At 41.0% G+C, this 19989-nt stretch overlaps 1 protein-coding gene and 1 long non-coding RNA gene across 4 annotated transcripts in view; one reads left to right on the top strand and one right to left on the bottom strand.

The window, feature by feature from the left end:
* Positions 1-16576, bottom strand: part of LOC124012931 (glutamate receptor ionotropic, kainate 4-like) — a 73456-nt gene extending 56880 nt beyond the window's left edge. For 2 of the 3 annotated variants that reach the window (XM_046327002.1, XM_046327019.1), the window contains exons 1-2: positions 16427-16576; positions 10513-10610 (exon numbers count right to left, since the gene is read on the bottom strand). In XM_046327002.1, the coding sequence (XP_046182958.1) occupies positions 10513-10610; positions 16427-16571 (243 nt within the window). In that variant the 5' untranslated portion in view covers positions 16572-16576. Of the gene's footprint in view, positions 1-2839; positions 3100-10512; positions 10611-16426 lie in introns of those variants that run through there. The other variant, XM_046327011.1, reaches the window with a different exon arrangement.
* Positions 2868-17359, top strand: LOC124012964. Its single transcript, XR_006834798.1, has 3 exons — positions 2868-3085; positions 4699-4827; positions 16461-17359. It is a non-coding gene; the product is annotated as an uncharacterized LOC124012964 (long non-coding RNA).
* The last annotated feature ends 2630 nt before the right edge of the window (positions 17360-19989 follow it).

Below are 19989 nucleotides of genomic sequence, written 5' to 3'. Positions count from 1 at the left end.
GCTGAAAAACAGCCATTACCAAATCTCATTGAAGGCTCTATTTTTGGCTGGCGGTAAGGAGGTGCAAGTATCAAACGCATGTTAGTTAGACATTTTGTAATGTAAAAACTGGCACACTGGCGTTTTCCAACCCCTAGGCCAGGTTCAATAATTTACCTATCTTCCTTTGAGGAAACAATATTTGAGGTGTGTCCTTAAAAATGTGCACCAATATGGCAATTTAAAAAAAAAATTTATATATATATATATATATATATATATATATATATATATATATTTTTTTTTTTTTTTAATTGTATTTTTTATTAACAAATCAATACAGAAAGTACATGAGGGAACACAAGTATATATAGATTATATACAATGGACAATCGAGCTAGGGGGTACAATATCACACTACAATTACACAAGGACCTTAAGGGACATACATACACTTACAATTCTAACAGCTTTTTTGTTAGGAGAGTATTTAACAGTCTTAAAATACAGTTCAATTTATTTTTGTAGGGTAAGAAAATATGTTTTTTTGTTTGCAGATTTACATTTGTGTATATGAAATTTAGACAAAAGAATAGTCAAATTAATTGCATAAAAATGTTTCAGCTTATTTCTATCGTATGTAAAGAATCCAAGCAGTACATCTCTCCACAATAGTGTAAAATCTTCATAAATGTGTTCAATTATAAATCTACTGATGTCTTGCCAGTTTTCTTACATGAATATAATGCCAAAAAAGATGCATCACTGTTTCTGGGTGGTCATTACAAAAGGAGCAATTTGAGTTGATGTTTTCCTTCAACTTCTTCATATAGTGGTTGGCAGGATAATATTTATGAATAATTTTAAAGGAAACATCCTTAATTTTGTTAACAAGTAGGTATGTGTGTGGCAACATCCAAACTTTTTTCCAACAGATATTATCAATAAATCTATTCCAATAAGGCATGACATCCTGCTGAAACAAGGTTCGTAATCGCTCAGTTGTTGAATGGACCTAAAGAGAAACAAATCTTTCCTACTGATGAGTCACCAGGGTCAATAGAAGGTAGGCTCTGATGGTCAGGTCTTGACACGTTCCTGAATAACAACAATAGCAACACCTGAGGGAATGGCATCTAAAACAATTGCAAAATCTTTAGGTGTTACAGGGACCTTTGTAAAGTGATGAGAATTCCTTATAACTGAGTAAAAGACCCTCTGCATTTACCAGTTGGCTCACCAATAGGATATTATTTCAGAACCAATATTCGAAAAAACAAATAAATATTTTTATACAATATATCCAGATTATTCAATTTATAATATCTGTGTGGAGAAAAATTGTGTTTATAAATGAAGGAAATATGGTAATTTCAGTGAGCACAACTAGGGATATAGAGTACCATACCACTCAATCATATGAGTCATAATACCCATAAAACCTAGCAATCAAATAAGGAAATGGTTCCAAAGATTTTTCACCATTCATTTTTGCCATAGGGAATTTTAGAAACACTTAAAATAAAGGCCGTGTTTCGTGTAGGCTTACCCTGACGAGACGTTTTGATAACCATGTAAATCTCTCTAGGACAAATTAAATGTCATTAGTCACATGCGCAAAATACAACAGGTAGACCTTACAGTGAAATGCTTACTTATGAGCCCCTAACCAAAAAAAGCAGTTAAAAAAATATGAGTAAGAATAAGAAATAAAAGTAACAAGTAATTAAAGAGCAGCAGCAAAATAACAACAGCGAGACTATACACAGGGGGGTACCGGTACAGAGTAAATGTGCGTGGGCACCTGTTAGTTGAGGCAATATGTACATGTAGGCAGTTACCAAGGTGACTTTTATCAATATATTTGCCTGCATTTACCCACTCCGCTCCCAAAATGAAATGCTAATGTAGTTATCATAAAACAACCAGTGTTGTGTTCGAGACCACTTAAAGCGAGACCGATCCAAAGCCAGAGCAAATTGAGTCAGAGTCAAGACCAAGACCGGAAAGGGACAAGGAGTCCGAGAACGAGTTAAGACCAGAAACATCTGTTTTGTCCAGGACCGGAGTCTACACAGACCAGTGCACTATAAGCAATGAGCGCTACAGTAGGCCTTTATATGAACAAGCCATTTGCCACATGGGCCTGCCATCATACCCCTTCAACCTTCCTGTGTTTTCAGGCAGTTGCAATAGCGCAACTTTAGATCATTAGAACGCATTCGCCAAAAGCCACCTGAATTTCTGCAAAAATGTAAACACCACTGAAGTCCTTTCACATTTGTAAACTTTACAGTTCTATTGATCAAACAACCATGAAAAGGTAGGCTCTCTTACTCAGTTATGCACATCAACAACTACAAGATCAACAACCAATGCTAGGCAGAGCAAGATGAGTTTCAATCTAATGAAGGAACATTAGATAAAAACTAACTTTTTCAGCTAGTTGGCTGTCAAAATTGCGCTGATAAACAATGGGGAATTGTAGCCTCCTCATCCTTCTGCAGCTTGTCCCAACCAAGCTAACTGGCTAACGTTAGCAGGATACTTCCAGAAACAAATGAGAGAACGCCTCACTCTGACCATTTTACTTGCGGTAGCAGAGCTGGTAAGCTGTTTACATGTTATCTAGAGCGTTCTTGACTATGTTTCCTGACACCGGTCATATTCAGCGGGTGTTGAGCATTTGTAAATTCATCAGTTCTGTGCTCTGGCACACTTGGACGAGAGTGCTCTGAAATTGGAGTAGATAAAAATAGTGAATTTGCGAACGCAAGAGATATGCCAACTGGATAACCAAATGATACCTGCATCTCTAGCTGTGTATATCCACCAAAAAACGATATTAGAAAAGACTCACCCACTCCTCCATTGGCATGACATCCTCTAAGCAGCTAGCTATCTAACGTTAGGTTCCGTGTTTTAAGCTTGCTACATAAATATATACACAAGCCTATTAGCAACATTTTGACTGACTTGAGATCATTGCCCTTGCTAGTTCGATTGTATTGACATTCTCAGCGTTAGTTACATTTGTCCGTTTTTGACCAGAATATTGAGTCATTGAAACTGAAACAGCGCATTCAGAATGGAGGCAGCAAACAAGGTACCAGTCCAGCTGTGATTTACAACCTGACAGAAATATTTCTTTGGACGACCAAGAAATGTATTGGCGAATTATATTAATCATGCATCTATTTATTCTGCCATCAATGCCTTCGTGTACGTCATGGAACGTTGAGTCAAATAAGTTATTACTAAAACCTCTTATAAAGCTGGTTTTGTAGCATAAACTGGGAATTGGATATTTTTTACTGATATTATGATGGTCTCTTTCATATCTTTCAAAACACAGTCAGTTCCACTTTAAGTCACACTTTGTGTGCTACATGTGAAATTATTTTTGGGAAGTAATAGTAATACATTTCAATTGGGAAAGCTTAATGGTTGTGTTTTTATGATTTGCTACCTACTGGCTTATTATGTCCGAATTTATGGCCTGCTTAATCTTCAACATAATGCTGTGTGTGACTGCTGTCTTTCCATCGGCCCTATGCCGTAGTGTAGTGGTACCTGGAGATGTGGGTATACTGTCATTTTGCAAGAAAATTCCCAAACGGCCAGTCCAGCGAAAGAAAATGGCACCCCTTGTGAAAAATCCTGTTTCCTATGTTTTTTTGTATGAGTTTTCCCATAGATGTTTCAGATTGTCAACCTCAAAGATCACCAATTTTTTTATAGATTAATTCATTAATTTTTTTAACGATGTGATGGTCTAAGTCCACAACAATGCTTAAACCACATCAATCTGATTGGCCTCAGTGCACCCAGGCCCATTCATGTCTACACCTCTGATGCAAACAGTGCATGATAACAATTGCACACCACAAATGGCATACTAACCAACACTTCGGACTAAACTTGTCTAATAACTGGTTTGCATACCCATTGTTTCCTTAGTTAGCATTTGCTAGTAGATATCATACATTGAAACTTCTTTCCTACCCTACCGGCTTCCGATGTCATCCTTCTGTGAGCCGCTCCATGCCAAAACCATTTGAGAGCTGCACACTCTTGCTGCCTGAAGATTACATTCTGCAGAAACTAGGCTGTGTGCAGCTCACATGTGAATATATTTCACATGCTTTGCGATTGAGTAGGCTACTTTGACAGAATCATGAACCTGTCACACACTGAAGGCCTATAGGTTTGCCATTGCGCAAACATGTCTATAATAGATAAAGGCTGTTAAGATAATGTTTCAAGAAAGGAGTGTATATATATTTGTCCTGGCGAAGAGGTTTTATCCTCTGACTGAATGAAAGCTGATAATTATGAGTTTTTTATTTCACTGGTCTGCTGGTCTCAGGAAGAAATTATGAGTCCTCACTGTTAGATTGAGGCAAAGGTAAGAAACTCTGGATTCACATTAGATAGTTAATCCAGAGATTCTTACCTTTGCCTCGATTTGACAGTTTAGTCCAGAATACTAGCTCCATGAACCGCCAACTCCTTCGCTGGAGTCCCATATTGCAGGAAAACGAGAGGGTTTTGATCGGTATAGACCATCAGAAGGGTAGAGATTCATACATAAACCTCAAAGTGCTGAAGAGCCAGTACCAAACGAGCTCCTCCTTCTCAATAGTGGTTTTGATATGAGGCCAATTTCTTTTAAAAGTATCCCACAGGGTGCTCAACATTGTTATTGTATTTCTGTAGGAGGACAGCCCCTGCTTCTACGTCACTGGCATCGGTGTACAAAGCAAATGGCCGACGGAAATCCGGAGCTTCTAGCACCGGTGCAGAGACCAAAGGGTCTGCATTTCGTAACCTGATCAGAAGACGAAGGTAGGAAAACAAACCATCAGGAGTGACAAAAGCAGACAACTCTTTGACGTGCTCAGTTAGAGGGACCTGCCAATATCCCTTCAGCAGATCAAACTTGCTAATGTACTTAGCAGTGCCAACACAGTCCACACAATCGTCGACCCTAGGCAAAGGGTACGAGTCTGACTTAGTAACGGTATTGACTTTGCGAAAATCGGGGGAAAAACATCCCCTTTGTTACAAATATACTGGGCGAACTCTACTGTTGCCATGTTGTGCAATGCTGTGCTCAAGTATAAACTCTACTTCACTATGGCGCTAACGTGCTCCAACGATTAGTTTGTTCGTGAATAAGGTGTTGCCCTGCAACAACCTCGCTCTCAGTAAGCTCAAAAGGACCTCTTAAATGATGTCCAAACAAGCTCATTCAGACTAAAACCGAGAGATTCCTGAACAACCACGCTGCAATCACCACAAGAGGGACCCCTTCATCCCAGTCTCTCAAACTAAAAGCAGTAAGCTCTCAACATTGACTTCAAAGTCTGAAAATCTCTCAATAGCACATTGAGATTCTGGGTGGTAGACACTAGAGGGGAAATTAGTTACACCCAACTGTTGTAGAACTTGCTGGAAGACCTTTGACATGAAATTCGAATTCGGTCTGATTGCACAATCCGCAGAAGTCTAAACGTTGACAATTGTTTCACCAGGGCCTTATTACTGGGAGCTGTGATTTTCCTCAGTGGAATAGCCTCAGGCAAACAAGTAGCAGCACACATGATGGTTACGAGAAACTGGTTACCGCTCTTGGCTTCGGGAAAAGGACCAACACAGTCCACCAGAACCCTGCTGAAATAAATAAATATATATATATATATATATATATATATATATATACACACACACACAGTGGGGCAAAAAGTATTTAGTCAGCCACCAATTGTGCAAGTTCTCCCACTTAAAAATATCAGAGAGGCCTGTAATTTTCATCATAGGTACACTTCAACTATGACAGACAAAATGAGAAGAAAAAAATCCAGAAAATCACATTGTAGGATTTTTGTCATATGGTCAGATGAAACCAAAGTATAACTTTTTGTTAAAAACTCAACTCGTCATATTTGGAGGACAAAGAATGCTGAGTTGCATCCGAAGTACACCATACCTACTGTGAAGCACGGGGATGGAAACATCATGCATTGGGGCTGTTTTTCTGCTAAGGGACCAGGACGACTGATCCCTGTAAAGGAAAGAATGAATGGGGCCATGTATTGTGAGATTTTGAGTGAAAACCTCCTTCCATCAGCAAGGGCATTGAAGATGAAACGTGGCTGGGTCTTTCAGCATGACAATGATCCCAAACACACCGCCCGGGCAACGAAGGAGTGGCTTCGTAAGAAGCATTTCAATCAAGGTCCTGGAGTGGCCTAGCCAGTCTCCAGATCTCAAGCCCATAGAAAATCTTTGGAGGGAGTTGAAAGTCTGTGTTGCCCAGCAACAGCCCCAAAACATCACTGCTCTAGAGGAGATCTGCATGGAGGAATGGGCCAAAATACCAGCAACAGTGTGTGAAAACACCTGAAACCCCACCTCTTTAAGGAATACCTAGGATAGGATAAGTATTCCCTCTCACCCCCCCCCCCTTTAAGATTTAGATGCACTATTGTAAAGTGACTGTTCCACTGGATGTCATAAGGTGAATGCACCAATTTGTAAGTCGCTCTGGATAAGAGCGTCTGCTAAATTACTTAAATGTAAATGTTAAATGTAAAACCTTGTGAAGACTTACAGAAAACGTTTGACCTCTAGCATTGCCAACAAAGGGTATATAACAAAGTATTGAGATAAACTTTCGTTATTGACCAAATACTTATTTTCCACCGTAATTTGCAAATAAATTCATAAATAATCCTACAATGTGATTTTCTGGATTTTTTTTCTCATTTTGTCTGTCATAGTTGAAGTGTACCTATGATGAAAATTACAGGCCTCTCTCATCTTTTTAAATTGGAAAACTTGCACAATTGGTGGCTGACTAAATACTTTTTTGCCCCACTGTATATATGTATATATATGTATATGTGTGTGTGTGTGTGTGTGTGTGTGTGTGTGTGTGTGTGTGTGTGTGTGTGTGTGTGTGTGTGTGTGTGTGTGTGTGTGTGTGTGTGTATATATGTATATATATATATATATATAGACACACACACACACTACCGTTCAAAGTTTGGGTCATTTAGAAATGTCTTTGTTTTTTAAAGAAAAGCACACAAAAAAAACCATTAAAATAACATCTCATTGATCAGAAATACAGTGTAGACATTGTTAATGACTATTGTAGCTGGAAACGGCCTATTTATTTTAATGGAATATTTACATAGATGTAGAGGCCCATTATCAGCAACCCCTCCTGTGCTCCAGTGGCACATTGTTTTTTTTTCAGCCTTATTTAACCAGGTAGGCTAGTTGAGAACAAGTTCTCATTTGCAACTGCGTTGTGTTAGCTAATCCAACTTTATAATTTTAAAAGGCCAATTGATCATTAGAAAACCATTTGCAATTATGTATGCCACTGCTGAAAATGGTTTTGTTGATTTAAAGAAGCAATACAATTGGCCTTCTTTAGACTAGTTGAGTATCTGGCGCATCAGCATTTGTGGGTTCGATTACAGGCTCAAAATGGCTAGAAACAAAGAACTTTCTTCTGAAACTCGTCAGTCTATTCTTGTTCTGAGAAATGAAGGCTATACCATGTGAGAAATTGCCAAGAAATTGAAGATCTCGTACAACGCTGTGTACTACTCCCTTCAAAGAACAGCGCAAACTGTCTCTAACCAGAATAGAAAGAGGAGTGGGAGGCCCCGGTGCACAACTGAGCAAGAGGACAAGTGCATTAGTGTTTAGTTTGAGAAACAGAAGCCTCACAAGTTCTCAACTGGCAGCTTAATTAAATAGTACCCGCAAAACACAGTTTCAACGTCAATAGTGAAGAGACGACAGTGCCTTAGAACACTGCGCCACTCGGGAGGCCCAGGACAAGGTGACTTTTATCAATATATTCAGCTCTATTTACTCTCAGATTCAAAAATGTTAATTAGCGTCAAAGTAGACATCATGCAAGGCTACAAATCCCTGCAAGCTCCTGCATATCATCTCTAGGTGAGACCTTTGCTAAAAATACTTTGTCAATTTAAAACCTGCACAAGACAAACATGTTTATAATATACTCAGCAAAAATAGAAATGTCCTCTCACTGTCAACTGTTTATTTTCAGCAAACTTAACGTGTAAATATTTGAAAGAACATAACAAGATTCCATTACTGAAACATAAACTTAACAAGTTCCACAAACGTGTGACTAACAGAAATTGAATAATGTGTCCCTGAACAAAGGTGGTGGTGGGGGGGTCAAAATCAAAAGTAACAGTCAGTATCTTGTGTTAAGTACTGCAGTGCATTAAGCTGCATTAAGTACTGCAGTGCATCTCCTCCTCATGGACTGCACCAGATTTGCCAGTTCTTGCTGTGAGATGTTACCCCACTCTTCCACCAAGGCACCTGCAAGTTCCCGGACATTTCTGGGGGGAATGGCCCGAGCCCTCACCCTCCAATCCAACAGGTCCCAGATGTGCTCAATGGGATTGAGATCTGGGTTCTTCGCTGGCCATGGCATAACACTGACATTCCTGTCTTGCAGGAAATCACACACAGAATGAGCAGTATGGCTGGTGGCATTGTCATAATGGACGGTCATGTCATGATGAGTCCGCAGGAAGGGTACCACATGAGGGAGGAGGATGTCTTCCCTGTAACGCACAGCGTTGAGATTGCCTGCTATGACAACAAGCTCAGTCCGATGATCCTTCGAAACACCGCCCCAGACCACGACGGACCCTCCACCTTCAAATAAATCCTGCTCCAGAGTACAGGCCTCGGTGTAATGTTCATTCCTTCAACGATAAATGCGAATCCTACCATCACCCCTGGTGAGACAAATCCGCAACTCGTCAGTGAAGAGCACTTTTTGCCTCTCCTGTCTGGTTCAAAGACGGTGGGTTTGTGCCCATAGGCGATGTTGTTGCCGGTGATGTCTGGTGAGGACCTGCCTTACATACAACAGGCCTACAAGCCCTCAGTCCAGCCTCTTGCAGCCTATTGCGGACAGTCTGAGCACTGCTGGAGGGATTGTGCGTTCCTGGTGTAACCCGGGCAGTTGTTGTTGCCATCCTGCACCTGTCCGCAGGTGTGATGTTTGGATGTACCGTTCCTGTGCAGGTGTTGTTACACGTGGTCTGCCACTGCAAGGATGATCAGCTATCCGTCCTGTCTACCTGTAGTGCTGTCTTAGGCGTCTCACAATACGGATATTGCAATTTATTGCCCTGGCCACATCTGCAGTCGTCATGCCTCCTTGCAGCATGCCTAAAGCACGTTCATGCAGATGAGCAGGGACCCTGGGCATCTTTATTTTGGTGTTTTTCAGTAGAAAGGCCTCTTTAGTGTCCTAAGTTGTCATAATTGTGACCTTAATTGCCTACCATCTGTAAGCTGTATGCATGTTCAGGAATTTTTATGGGTCATTGAACAAGCATGGGAAACAGGGTTTAAACAATTTACAATGAAGATCTGTGAAGTTATTTGGATTTCTTCTAATTATATTTGAAAGACAGGATCCTTATAAAGGGACGTTTTAGATAAAGGCTGTTAAGATTCCCTCTTGAAATCCGACATGTCCGTGGGAAGGACAACTTGGTTGCTGATTGTCTTTCAAGGGTGGTCAGGCAACAAGTTTTGTGTTTAGACCTGGCTCAGAATTTATTTTGACTGCACGTTTTGCCGTTTTTGGAAGTTAGTTGTGTCTTGATTGGGCTCGTTCCAAGTGGATGATTATAGAAATGTACGTAATTTTACCTGTTTCTCAAACGTAATTTTTTTGTCAGTAAAAAATTGATTGTAAAAACTATATATACAGTATATTTAAAAAAGTTTTCTGTTTTGTCTTGTATTTAATTGTTGACAGACAGACACCATGTTTCTATTGGAAATGGTGACGCATTTAAGTTGATCATGTTGTGAGATGGAAGTAATTTTCTGTTGGTGGTGAGCAAACTTCTCCAACAAAAATATAGGATATATTTGATGTCTAAAGGGGGAATGTATTACAGGCTTTGGTTTTTCCATATTTATTTTGAGGTTGGACATTAGCATGTGGTGTGCACCGATTGGCATCACCTTGTTAGTCAGTATGTGTTACACCTGTGCTGGTTTGTCATCTCGTTAGTGGGAAAGTGTCTTATTTAAGAGTGGCTTGCCCAGTGCTTCAGTTGTCTTGAGAGAGGTGGAGAGTTACTCCCTATTTGAGTGTGTAGCTTATCTTCCCTGTTTTCGTTTTGTTGTACTTTTTGATTTGCTTCTTATCTAAGTTTGGTGTGGGTTTTAATTTTGGACAAATTTAGTAGGCGCTCATGGTGGGTGTCTTTTAGGTCCCAGTTGTTGATAGTGACCTTTCAGTGGACACACCCATGAGTGTCTTTCAGAACCCTTCCTAAAACCCCCACCATTTTGGTTGTGGTCAGCAACTCTTTGTTAGTTCCACCTTCTGTTTGAGCGACATTATTTGGTTTTCTTGCTGGGGAACGTAATACACAGACCAATACCTGCATGTGCACTCATGTTCACAGAAGTGTATTGGTCACACCACACACACACCTCTTTCTCTCCACAGATATTACTGATGATGGTGTCGGAAGCTGGGCTAGCAGAGGGTCCCAGGACCGCCAATACTCCCTTAGAGATAATCTGGCACACTGTTGGGAGGGAGAGGAGATAACAGGGAACCAAATGAGCATTAACATAGAATTTACAATGGCATTGAATTACACATTGGTTGCATATTAATACAGAGTACAATGCAATTTAATACAATATAAAAGCAGAATATGAAAGTATTGTTTACTTTTACAATACACAAGTAAATATGTACATTTTGTTTTCTTGCATGTTTCTGGTTGTTTTGACCCACAGATTTCCAGATAGACTGGCAGGTCAATTATTTTTTTGGCTTGGCTAGCCAGCTCGCTAATTGTTTTTGTTTGAATGATGCGTCTGGACACTGTACCAGCTTTTTTTGTTTCACCTGGCTGCTGGTTCCTGATCTTTTGAAACCATCAATTGAGTTACCTAACGCTTGAGAGGAATGGGAGATGCAGTAGAGGAATGCAGTGCTGAGGCAGAGGGCTTGTAGTGAGGAGGACTGGCTACTACTCTGAACTAATGTATGGTGTGCTTTCTAGCACCCAGCGCTGCTGAGGCAAACATTGTGAAGGAGGATCTACCATTAGTTTTCATTGAAGGCTAAATAGAAAGACTCCAACCACAGCCTAGACATACTGTAGTGTCACCTACATGGGCCCAATATGGAGGGATATCACAACAACACATTATGCAAAAAAAAACAAATAATCTCCCAGAATAAACACTTGGTTTTTTTTTTGCATATCAGGCTGACAAGCGTGTCTTGGTTTGAGAGGCGTATCAAAGGGCGCTATATCTCCAGAATTGTGTAACCATGTGCTGAGCCTGCGTTCTACGGAATCATACAGTGCGTTTGAAAGTTTTTAGATCCGTTGCATCTTCTACATTGTTACATAACAATGTAGAAGTATATTATATTATATCATATCGTTTTTTCACCCCTCAATCTACACACAATACTCAATGTTTTTTAGATTGTTCAGTTTGGCTGGGCAGCCAGCTCTAAGCAGAGTCTTGATGGTTCCAAACTTCTTCCATTTAAGAATGATGGAGGCCACTGTGCTCTTGGGGACCGTATATGCTGCGGAAATGTTTTGGTATCCTTCCTCAGATCTGTGCCTCGACACAATCCTGTCTTACACCTCATGGCTTGGTTTTTGCTCTGACGTGCACTGTCAATGGTGGAACCTTAAATAGACAGGTGCATGCCTTTCCAAATCATGTCCAATCAATTGAATTTACCACAGGTGGACTCCAATCAAGTTGTAGAAACATCTCAAGGATGATCAATGGAAACAGGATGCACCTGAGCTCAATTTTGAGTCTCCTAGCAATGGGTCTGAATACTTAAATAAGGTATCTGTTATTTTCTCTTTATTTTTAATACATTTACATCGCTTTATCATTATGGGGTATTGTGTGAAGATTGAGGGAGAAAAATAATTAAATCCATTTTGGAATAAGGCTGTAGCGTAACAAAATGTGGAAGTCAAGGGGTCTGAATACTTTCCGAATGTACTGTACAGCTTCCATAATTTAATTTGTAGTGTAAATTGGACAATGATGAATCAATACCCTGTTTACAAATTTTCCCATTTACAATGGTCTAGTGGTACGTACACATACTTTCAAGCAGCACTGTATATGAACCCTACAGGGCTGGTCATTATTTTGCTATAAAATAAACCTAAAATCCATATCTATACCCCAATTCTTAATAAAGACATTCCAAGTAAATTATATTTTCATTGTTAAATAAACCACTTTTGTTAAATAAGCAAACTCAGATTTGATGTGTGCAAAAATATGTGAACCCCTTCAGTCAATAACTTGTGGCACCCCCATTAGCAGCGACAACTTGGAGTAAATGCCTCCTATAGCCAGTAATCTGACATCTGTTTTGAGGTATTTTTGCCCACCTCCTCCTTGCAGAACGCCAATTGAGTGAGGCTTGAGGGGTGTCTGGCATGAACTGCCTGCTTCAGGTTCTGCCACAGCATCTCGATTGGATTTAGGTCAGGACTTTGACTTGGCCAAAACACAAATCTTCTTTCTCTTGAGTCATTATTTGGTAGATTTGCACAAATTCTTTGGGTCGTTGTCTTGTTGGAAGACCCATTTTCAGCCCAGCTTTAGCTCCTTGACTGATGGCCTTGCATTCTGTTCAAGAATCTCCTGGTATACCTCAGAATTCATGGTTCCCTTAATGATGTGGAGTTTCCTCCACAGGAGGAAAAGCAGCCTCAGATCTGGACATTCCCACCACCACCACGCTTGACTGTTGGGATAAGGTTATTTTGGTGGTAGGCAGTGTTGGGTTTTCGAGGAACATAGAGGTGTTGATTGTGACCAAAAAGGTAAATTTTGGACTCATCGGTCCAGAGAATGGGCTTCCAGAAACCTTCAGGTTTGTCCAGGTGGTCTCTGGCAAAGTTAAGGCAGGCAGTTTGTTTCTTTTTTGACAGCAGAGGCTTCTTCCTAGCAAGCGAATTGATGTCATGTTAAATGCTCTCCATTTGTAAATGATTGAATCTTTTTGAGATTTTATATCCTTCCCCGGACTGATGTGATCTCACTACCCTCGTCCTGATGTCCTCTGAGCTCTCCTTTTACCTTCCTTTTGGCATGGTGTGCTTTGGGGGATATCACAACACTACAGCCCCGCCTAAACTATTTCCTAACGATCTCTCCTTTGATGGGTTCATTTGGTACCCCATTGTTTACCCACCTGATTCTACTTGACTTAAACAATACAACTTGGGGTTCACTTATTTTGGCACCTGCTCTAATTCCTTTTTTATTTTGTTTTTCTACTACACACATGATTTCCTCTACACCAACATATGGTATTGGTAAATATGAACCTGTTATGTCAGATCAAAATGACTGGTTCTGATAACATGAAGATTTCATGGTTTAAAAATAAATCTTTAATTGCACAAGGGGTTCACATACTTTCGAGCAGCACTGTGTGTGTGTGTGTGTGTGTGTGTGTGTGTGTGTGTGTGTGTGTGTGTGTGTGTGTGTGTGTGTGTGTGTGTGTGTGTGTGTGTGTGTGTGTGTGTGTGTGTGTATATACACTCTATATACACTGCTCAAAAAAATAAAGGGAACACTAAAATAACACATCCTAGATATTCTTATTAAATACTTTTTTCTTTACATAGTTGAATGTGCTGGCAGAAAATCACACAAAAATTATCAATGGAAATCAATTTTATCAACCCATGGAGGTCTGGATTTGGAGTCACACTCACAATTAAAGTGGAAACCACACTACAGGCTGATCCAACATTGATGTAATGTCCTTAAAACAAGTCAAAATGAGGCTCAGTAATGTGTGTGGCCTCCACGTGCCTATATGACCTCCCTACAACGCCTGGGCATGCTCCTGATGAGGTGGTGGATGGTCTCCTGAGGGATCTCCTCCCAGACCTGGACTAAAGCATCCGCCAACTCCTGGACAGTCTGTGGTGCAACGTGGCGTTGGTGGATGGAGCGAGACATGATGTCCCAGATGTGCTCAATTGGATTCAGGTCTGGGGAACGGGCGGGCCAGTTCATAGCATCAATGCCTTCCTCTTGCAGGAACTGCTGACACACCCCAGCCACGTAAGGTCTAGCATTGTCTTGCATTAGGCCAACCGCACCAGCATATGGTCTCACAAGTGGTCTGAGGATCTCATCTCGGTACCTAATGGCAGTCAGGCTCCCTCTGGCGAGCACATTGAGGGCTGTGCGGCCCCCCAAAGAAATGCCTCCCCACACCATGACTGACCCACCGCCAAACCGGTCATGCTGGAGGATGTTGCAGGCAGCAGAACGTTCTCCACGGCGTCTCCAGACTCTGTCACGTCTGTCACGTGCTCAGTGTGAACCTGCTTTCATCTGTGAAGAGCACAGGGCGCCAGTGGCGAATTTGTCCATCTTGGTGTTCTCTGGCAAATGCCAAACGTCCTGCACGGTGTTGGGCTGTAAGCACAACCCCCACCTGTGGACATGCACATTTGTGGCCTGCTGGAGGTCATTTTGCAGGGCTCTGGCAGTGCTCCTCCTGCACCTCCTTGCACAAAGGCGGAGGTAGCGGTCCTGCTGCTGGGTTGTTGCCCTCCTACGGCCTCCTCCACGTCTCCTGATGTACTGGCCTGTCTCCTGGTAGCGCCTCCATGCTCTGGACACTACGCTGACAGACACAGCAAACCTTTTTGCCACAGCTCGCATTGATGTGCCATCCTGGATGAGCTGCACTACCTGAGCCACTTGTGTGGGTTGTAGACTCCGTCTCATGCTACCACTAGAGTGAAAGCACCGCCAGCATTCAAAAGTGACCAAAACATCAGCCAGGAAGCATAGGAACCACTCCTTTATTGGGGGTGTCTTGCTAATTGCCTATAATTTCCACCTGTTGTCTATCCCATTTGCACAACAGCATGTGAAATTTATTGTCAATCAGTGTTGCTCCTAAGTGGACAGTTTGATTTCACATAAGTGTGATTGACTTGGAGTTACATTGTGTTGTTTAAGTGTTCCCTTTATTTTTTTGAGCAGTTTATATCTCCCCACCAGAGACCAGGGTTCAATCCCTGTGTCCACTGTCCACCCTTCCTACTGTACACCCTTCCTACTGTCTTCCCTTCTGTCTCCCCGTCTACTTCACTACTGTCTGAATCAAGTATTAAAAGTGAGAATTCCACTTTTAAAAATTGCTTGACATTTCCCGCAATGCCTGTGTCCCAACCAGGGCCAATAGGGCTCTGGTCAAAAGTAGTGCACTATATAGGGAATAGGGTGCTGTTTGGGATCAAGACAAATAGTCAGCCGTCCATTTCTAATCCTGTTTCAGCTGTATCCATTTCCACAGCCAACCAGCCATGGAGAGGCCAAACTGGCCTGGGTCTTTATTGGAACTGGGGAAATGCATTTGTCATTTCCTTCCTGCCGGTCAACTAAAGGGTTACATCCCAAATGGCACCCTAATCCCCATATAGTGCATAAATAGTATAATGTAGGGTGCCATTTGGGACGCAACCAATATGTTCTCTCAAGGCTTCAGATAAATAAAAAAATACTTTACATCCACTAGACTAGAGCAAGCATTGGGAATGCAGCCAGGTCACCCGTGATACAAGTCAGTATTCAATGTCCATCCATGTCTGAGGATGTTGGGAGATGACATGGAACCCGGCCACTAAGGGCAACAGTGAACACTGTTACCTTCAAGTAGGTTTCGGTTTTGCTAAGGCATTTTGGATGGGGATGGCGGATGGGTGTAAACATCTGCTACTCGTGTCAAAGGTTGAATGTTTGAATTCAGCAATAGAAAGTTTTTTTTAAAGATTTTTTTGTTTTAAGCCTATCCCAAACCTTACTTTAACCATTCAGTTAATGCCTAAACTTAACCATAAACACTTTGAAATTTGACGTTTGGAACAACTTTGAAATTTGTTTGGGAAAACATGGCTGAACATCTAATTCTGTCATGAGACTGTTAGAGCTTGTTGTGTAAATGGTACATATGACAAGGGGATTTGTTTCTAGCTGTAAGTCTTTGGCCGTATCCGAAAGCTGTCTAGTCTACTTACTAAAACTACATACTGTACTAATCACTCTACATACTATTTAGAACGTACTGTTTAGTAAAAACGTATGAAGTAAGCAACAAATATCAAGTTCATTAGCCTATGCCCTGAGGGAACTTGGTTCCAGTTACAGTTGGAATCTTTGTATTAAAACCTTTTACTTTTAATAAACACCAGCTTTGCCTCTGTCTTGAGCCTCTATGAATTTTCTCTCATCACTGCCCTCCAAGTGTTCTGCCACATAGAAAATACTTCAGTTTTTAGCACTGTATATCATTATCCTGACTTACTGGTGTCCCCTGTCTCGTACTCGCTGTCCCTCAGGAGTTCAAAAATGTCCACCTCCACTTTGCCCATCACAGAGAGGTTACTAACACGGTTGATGCCCTCTTTGGCCAGGGTGATAGCCAGGCGCTCACCACGACTGCACTCCATCGGGTCATCCAGAACAGCAGCTACAAGACACAGGGTGTGTTACGGTTCTGCCATTTTGAGGACTATGCCTAGGGTTGCAAAGTTTTGGTAACTTTCCCCAAATTCCCTGTTTTCCAGAAATTCCAGTTGGAATATTCCTGGAATCAGGAGGGAATAAGGAATCCTCCAACCAGGTTACCAGCTTTTTAAACCCTAACTATGCCATCAATGCCATAGCCTGGTGCCAGATCAGTTTCTGCTGTATAGCCAACTCCTATGGCCACTGGGAAAATATTTTGCAATGAGCGGATTTTTATTTTGTTGATGAACATCTTTTTGGGGTGAATTTCTCCCAAGCATGATCAGTGAGTAGACCTTTTTATTGCTATATTTCTATGGCACAGGCTGTATTTCAAAGGCAAAATAGCACAGATCTGTGCAAAATATACTGTCAAAATTATAACAATCTGCAGCATGATTTAATCAATTTTCAACAACAATGTGCATTAAAATGAGGTGGTTTTTTAATCACGAAACGATGCATGCAACACACACAATGCATTTGTGAGTTGCAGTATTTGGAACTCACAATGGATATTAATATCTTCCCGCCTATGTGAAATATTGGTTATTTTGCTCACTGCTGTTTGCTCATGTAAAATGTCCCCCATTATGCATTTTCTCTAGAGGCAAAGCAGAGAGACAGACTGCAGAGAGACAGACTGCAGTTGTCTGTGATAAAAAGTTTATTATGTTAAATGTCATGGGTTTTCTCTCTTTCCCCAAATGTCATGTACTGAATATGAAATAACACTCTCAGTCCAGTGTGAGGGAGTTCAAAAGTAGTGCAACCTAACAGAAATGCAATCGCGGCTTTACTGCTCTCCAATAATGTTACATTCTTTGATCTCCCCCCCCAACAGTGGGATTTGATTCACTTCATAAGGTAAGCCAATGCTTGGATGGCAAGGAGAGAGGGATACACAGACAAACTTTTAGTTATCGTTCATATACCATTCAGTGAAATGTTGACCTGTATGAGAAGCTTGTCATAGTGAATGTTGCTGTTAAATAAACAAGTTATGCAGGGTCAGACAATGCCCTGTTTTTTCTGTTATTGTTTCCTTTAAGATAGAAAGCAATTTTCTGCTTCACAAATGCATTCAGTCACTAGAGCGTGCAAGGAAGTGACAGGAGCTCAAATTGAGATTGCTAATAGAAAAGCAACACAAGCCACATTGTAACCGAAGGTGCCAAGTCCTTTGTCACCATCAAACTATATTAGTTAATACAGCACAGTAAGCAGTAGACGAGTATTAAATTAAATTAAGCCAGTTGTCACATCCCCAAATAGGATGATTTCCAATGTATGCAAATGTATAATTTAAAGCAATGTTGAGTATTCAGCCAAGCTGTGGTATAAGCAAAAATAGCTCTCACCGATTTTAGTATTTTCCACATTCAAAAAATGCCAAATCCTTAAGAGGAGTGTTGGCATGATAGTGCACTGCAATTGCACAGGCAGTGGGATAGTTTGGTGCATTACTTACCCAGTCTCAAGGTGAATGGATTGCTGGATATGCGCCCTGCACACATGGCTAAGAGCAGCAGAGCGGCCCACACCGGGTGCATCTTCTATGACTCCTCATGGGGCTTACCTTGGGGGTGCCCCTCACACAGCCAGCTGCACACAACAAGAAGAAACCGTCAGCATAGATAGAATATAGAACTATTCTATTCTCATCAACGCTGTGGTATCCCAGGACTCCCTGGGAAGCAGTGACCATTGTTATTGTGTGTACTATAAATGGACAATGCATAATCAATAATTTATCAACAAATTGGCATAAAAAAAATAGGCCTGTCAAATAAAATATATTATAAAATGAATTTACTCTACCGCAGCAGCACACAACGGCACCATATTTGGGTCCTCATTCACAGCTTGTAAGCTGGGAAAAATTAAATGTATTACGCCGTCATAACTATAATACAGCTGCTTCTTTTGTTAAGTAAATAGTAATACACATGCATTATTAACCAGAGAGACAGAACATTCAATGTTTTCATTTGAAAACCTGCTCTGCTCTTTGAGGGTTGTATTACTGGGCAGTCTACCACTATGCTGCTAATTCATTTATCACAATGGGGAAGTGGCAATTAAGCAAACACACACAATGCTCAATCAATTCTCCCATATGCAATTACTGCAGATCACCGTGAATGGCTTTAAATGGCCCATGTGTAGGCAGCCATTGGCCTATAGAATACTGAATAGTGGGATGTCCAACCTGGTCTCGGAGCATTTTGTATTATTCTGTATGTAAATCCGAGACACTCCGTTTAGTATGATATGTTGCATTTGGTATGGTGTGTATTAATTTGAGAATGTCTATCACCCATTTCGAATGATAAAAATGTGTTACGAATTGGCAAACCGTAAATTAGTTCATTAAAGCTAGCTAGGTGGCTAACATTAGCTAGGCTAGGGGTTAGGGTTAGCTAAAAGGGTTACGGTTAGGGGAAGGGTTGGCTAACATACTAAATAGTTGCAAAGTATATAAAAAGTAGTAAGTAGTTGAAAAGTTGCTATAATGCTGAAGTTGTCTGTGATGAGATTAGAACTCGCAACCTTTGGGTTGCTAGACGTTTGCATTATATGCAGACCCATCCACCCTGGCCAACCACCCTATGTTTGTTTTTGCCTTAAGTAACCATCTTTCTTGTAACTTACTTTATCATACAAATTTTAGCGTCCCGGATTTACATCTATTATGTTACGTCTATGAGACCAGACTTAGATGGCTGTGAGTGTATACCACCTATGCAGTAACAACCTATGTATCTTGTAACAGAGCTTGCACGATAGGCTATAAATTGTTGGACAAGACAGACAAAAAACAGCAAATCGGCTCCAAGTGATTTTAATTTAAGAATGTATTCCCATGCATAATAGAGAGAAACGTGATTGTATTCAAATGTAAGCAAGGTTTGAAATGATTTATGTTTTAGTCACATATCTGTTTTGGCTTGGTTTGTATAGGGTTAATGTCATGTTTTGTCTTATATTGTCTTGTCATTATGCTTTCCCTTCTGTTCGTTTCCCCCTGCTGGTCTTATTAGGTTCGTTCCCTTTTTCTCTCTCCCTCCCTCTCTCTCCTCTCTCTATCGTTCCGTTCCTGCTCCCAGCTGTTCCTATTCTCCTACTCAATCATCTAGTCTTTTCACACCTGTTCCCTATCTTGTCCTCTGATTAGAGTCCCTATTTCTCCCCTTGTTTTCCGTTTCTGTCCTGTCGGATCCTTGTATGATGTTCGCCGTGCTGTGTCTTTGTCTCGCCCTGTCGTGTCTTGTTTCCCTCAGATGCTGCGTGTGAGCAGGTGTCTGAGTCTGCTACGGTCGGTGCCTTCCCGAGGCAACCTACAGTTAATGGTCGAGT

The sequence above is a fragment of the Oncorhynchus gorbuscha genome, linkage group LG02, assembly GCF_021184085.1.
Source record: "Oncorhynchus gorbuscha isolate QuinsamMale2020 ecotype Even-year linkage group LG02, OgorEven_v1.0, whole genome shotgun sequence".
NCBI lineage: Eukaryota > Metazoa > Chordata > Actinopteri > Salmoniformes > Salmonidae > Oncorhynchus > Oncorhynchus gorbuscha.
This window is presented reverse-complemented; position numbering and strand designations above follow the sequence as displayed.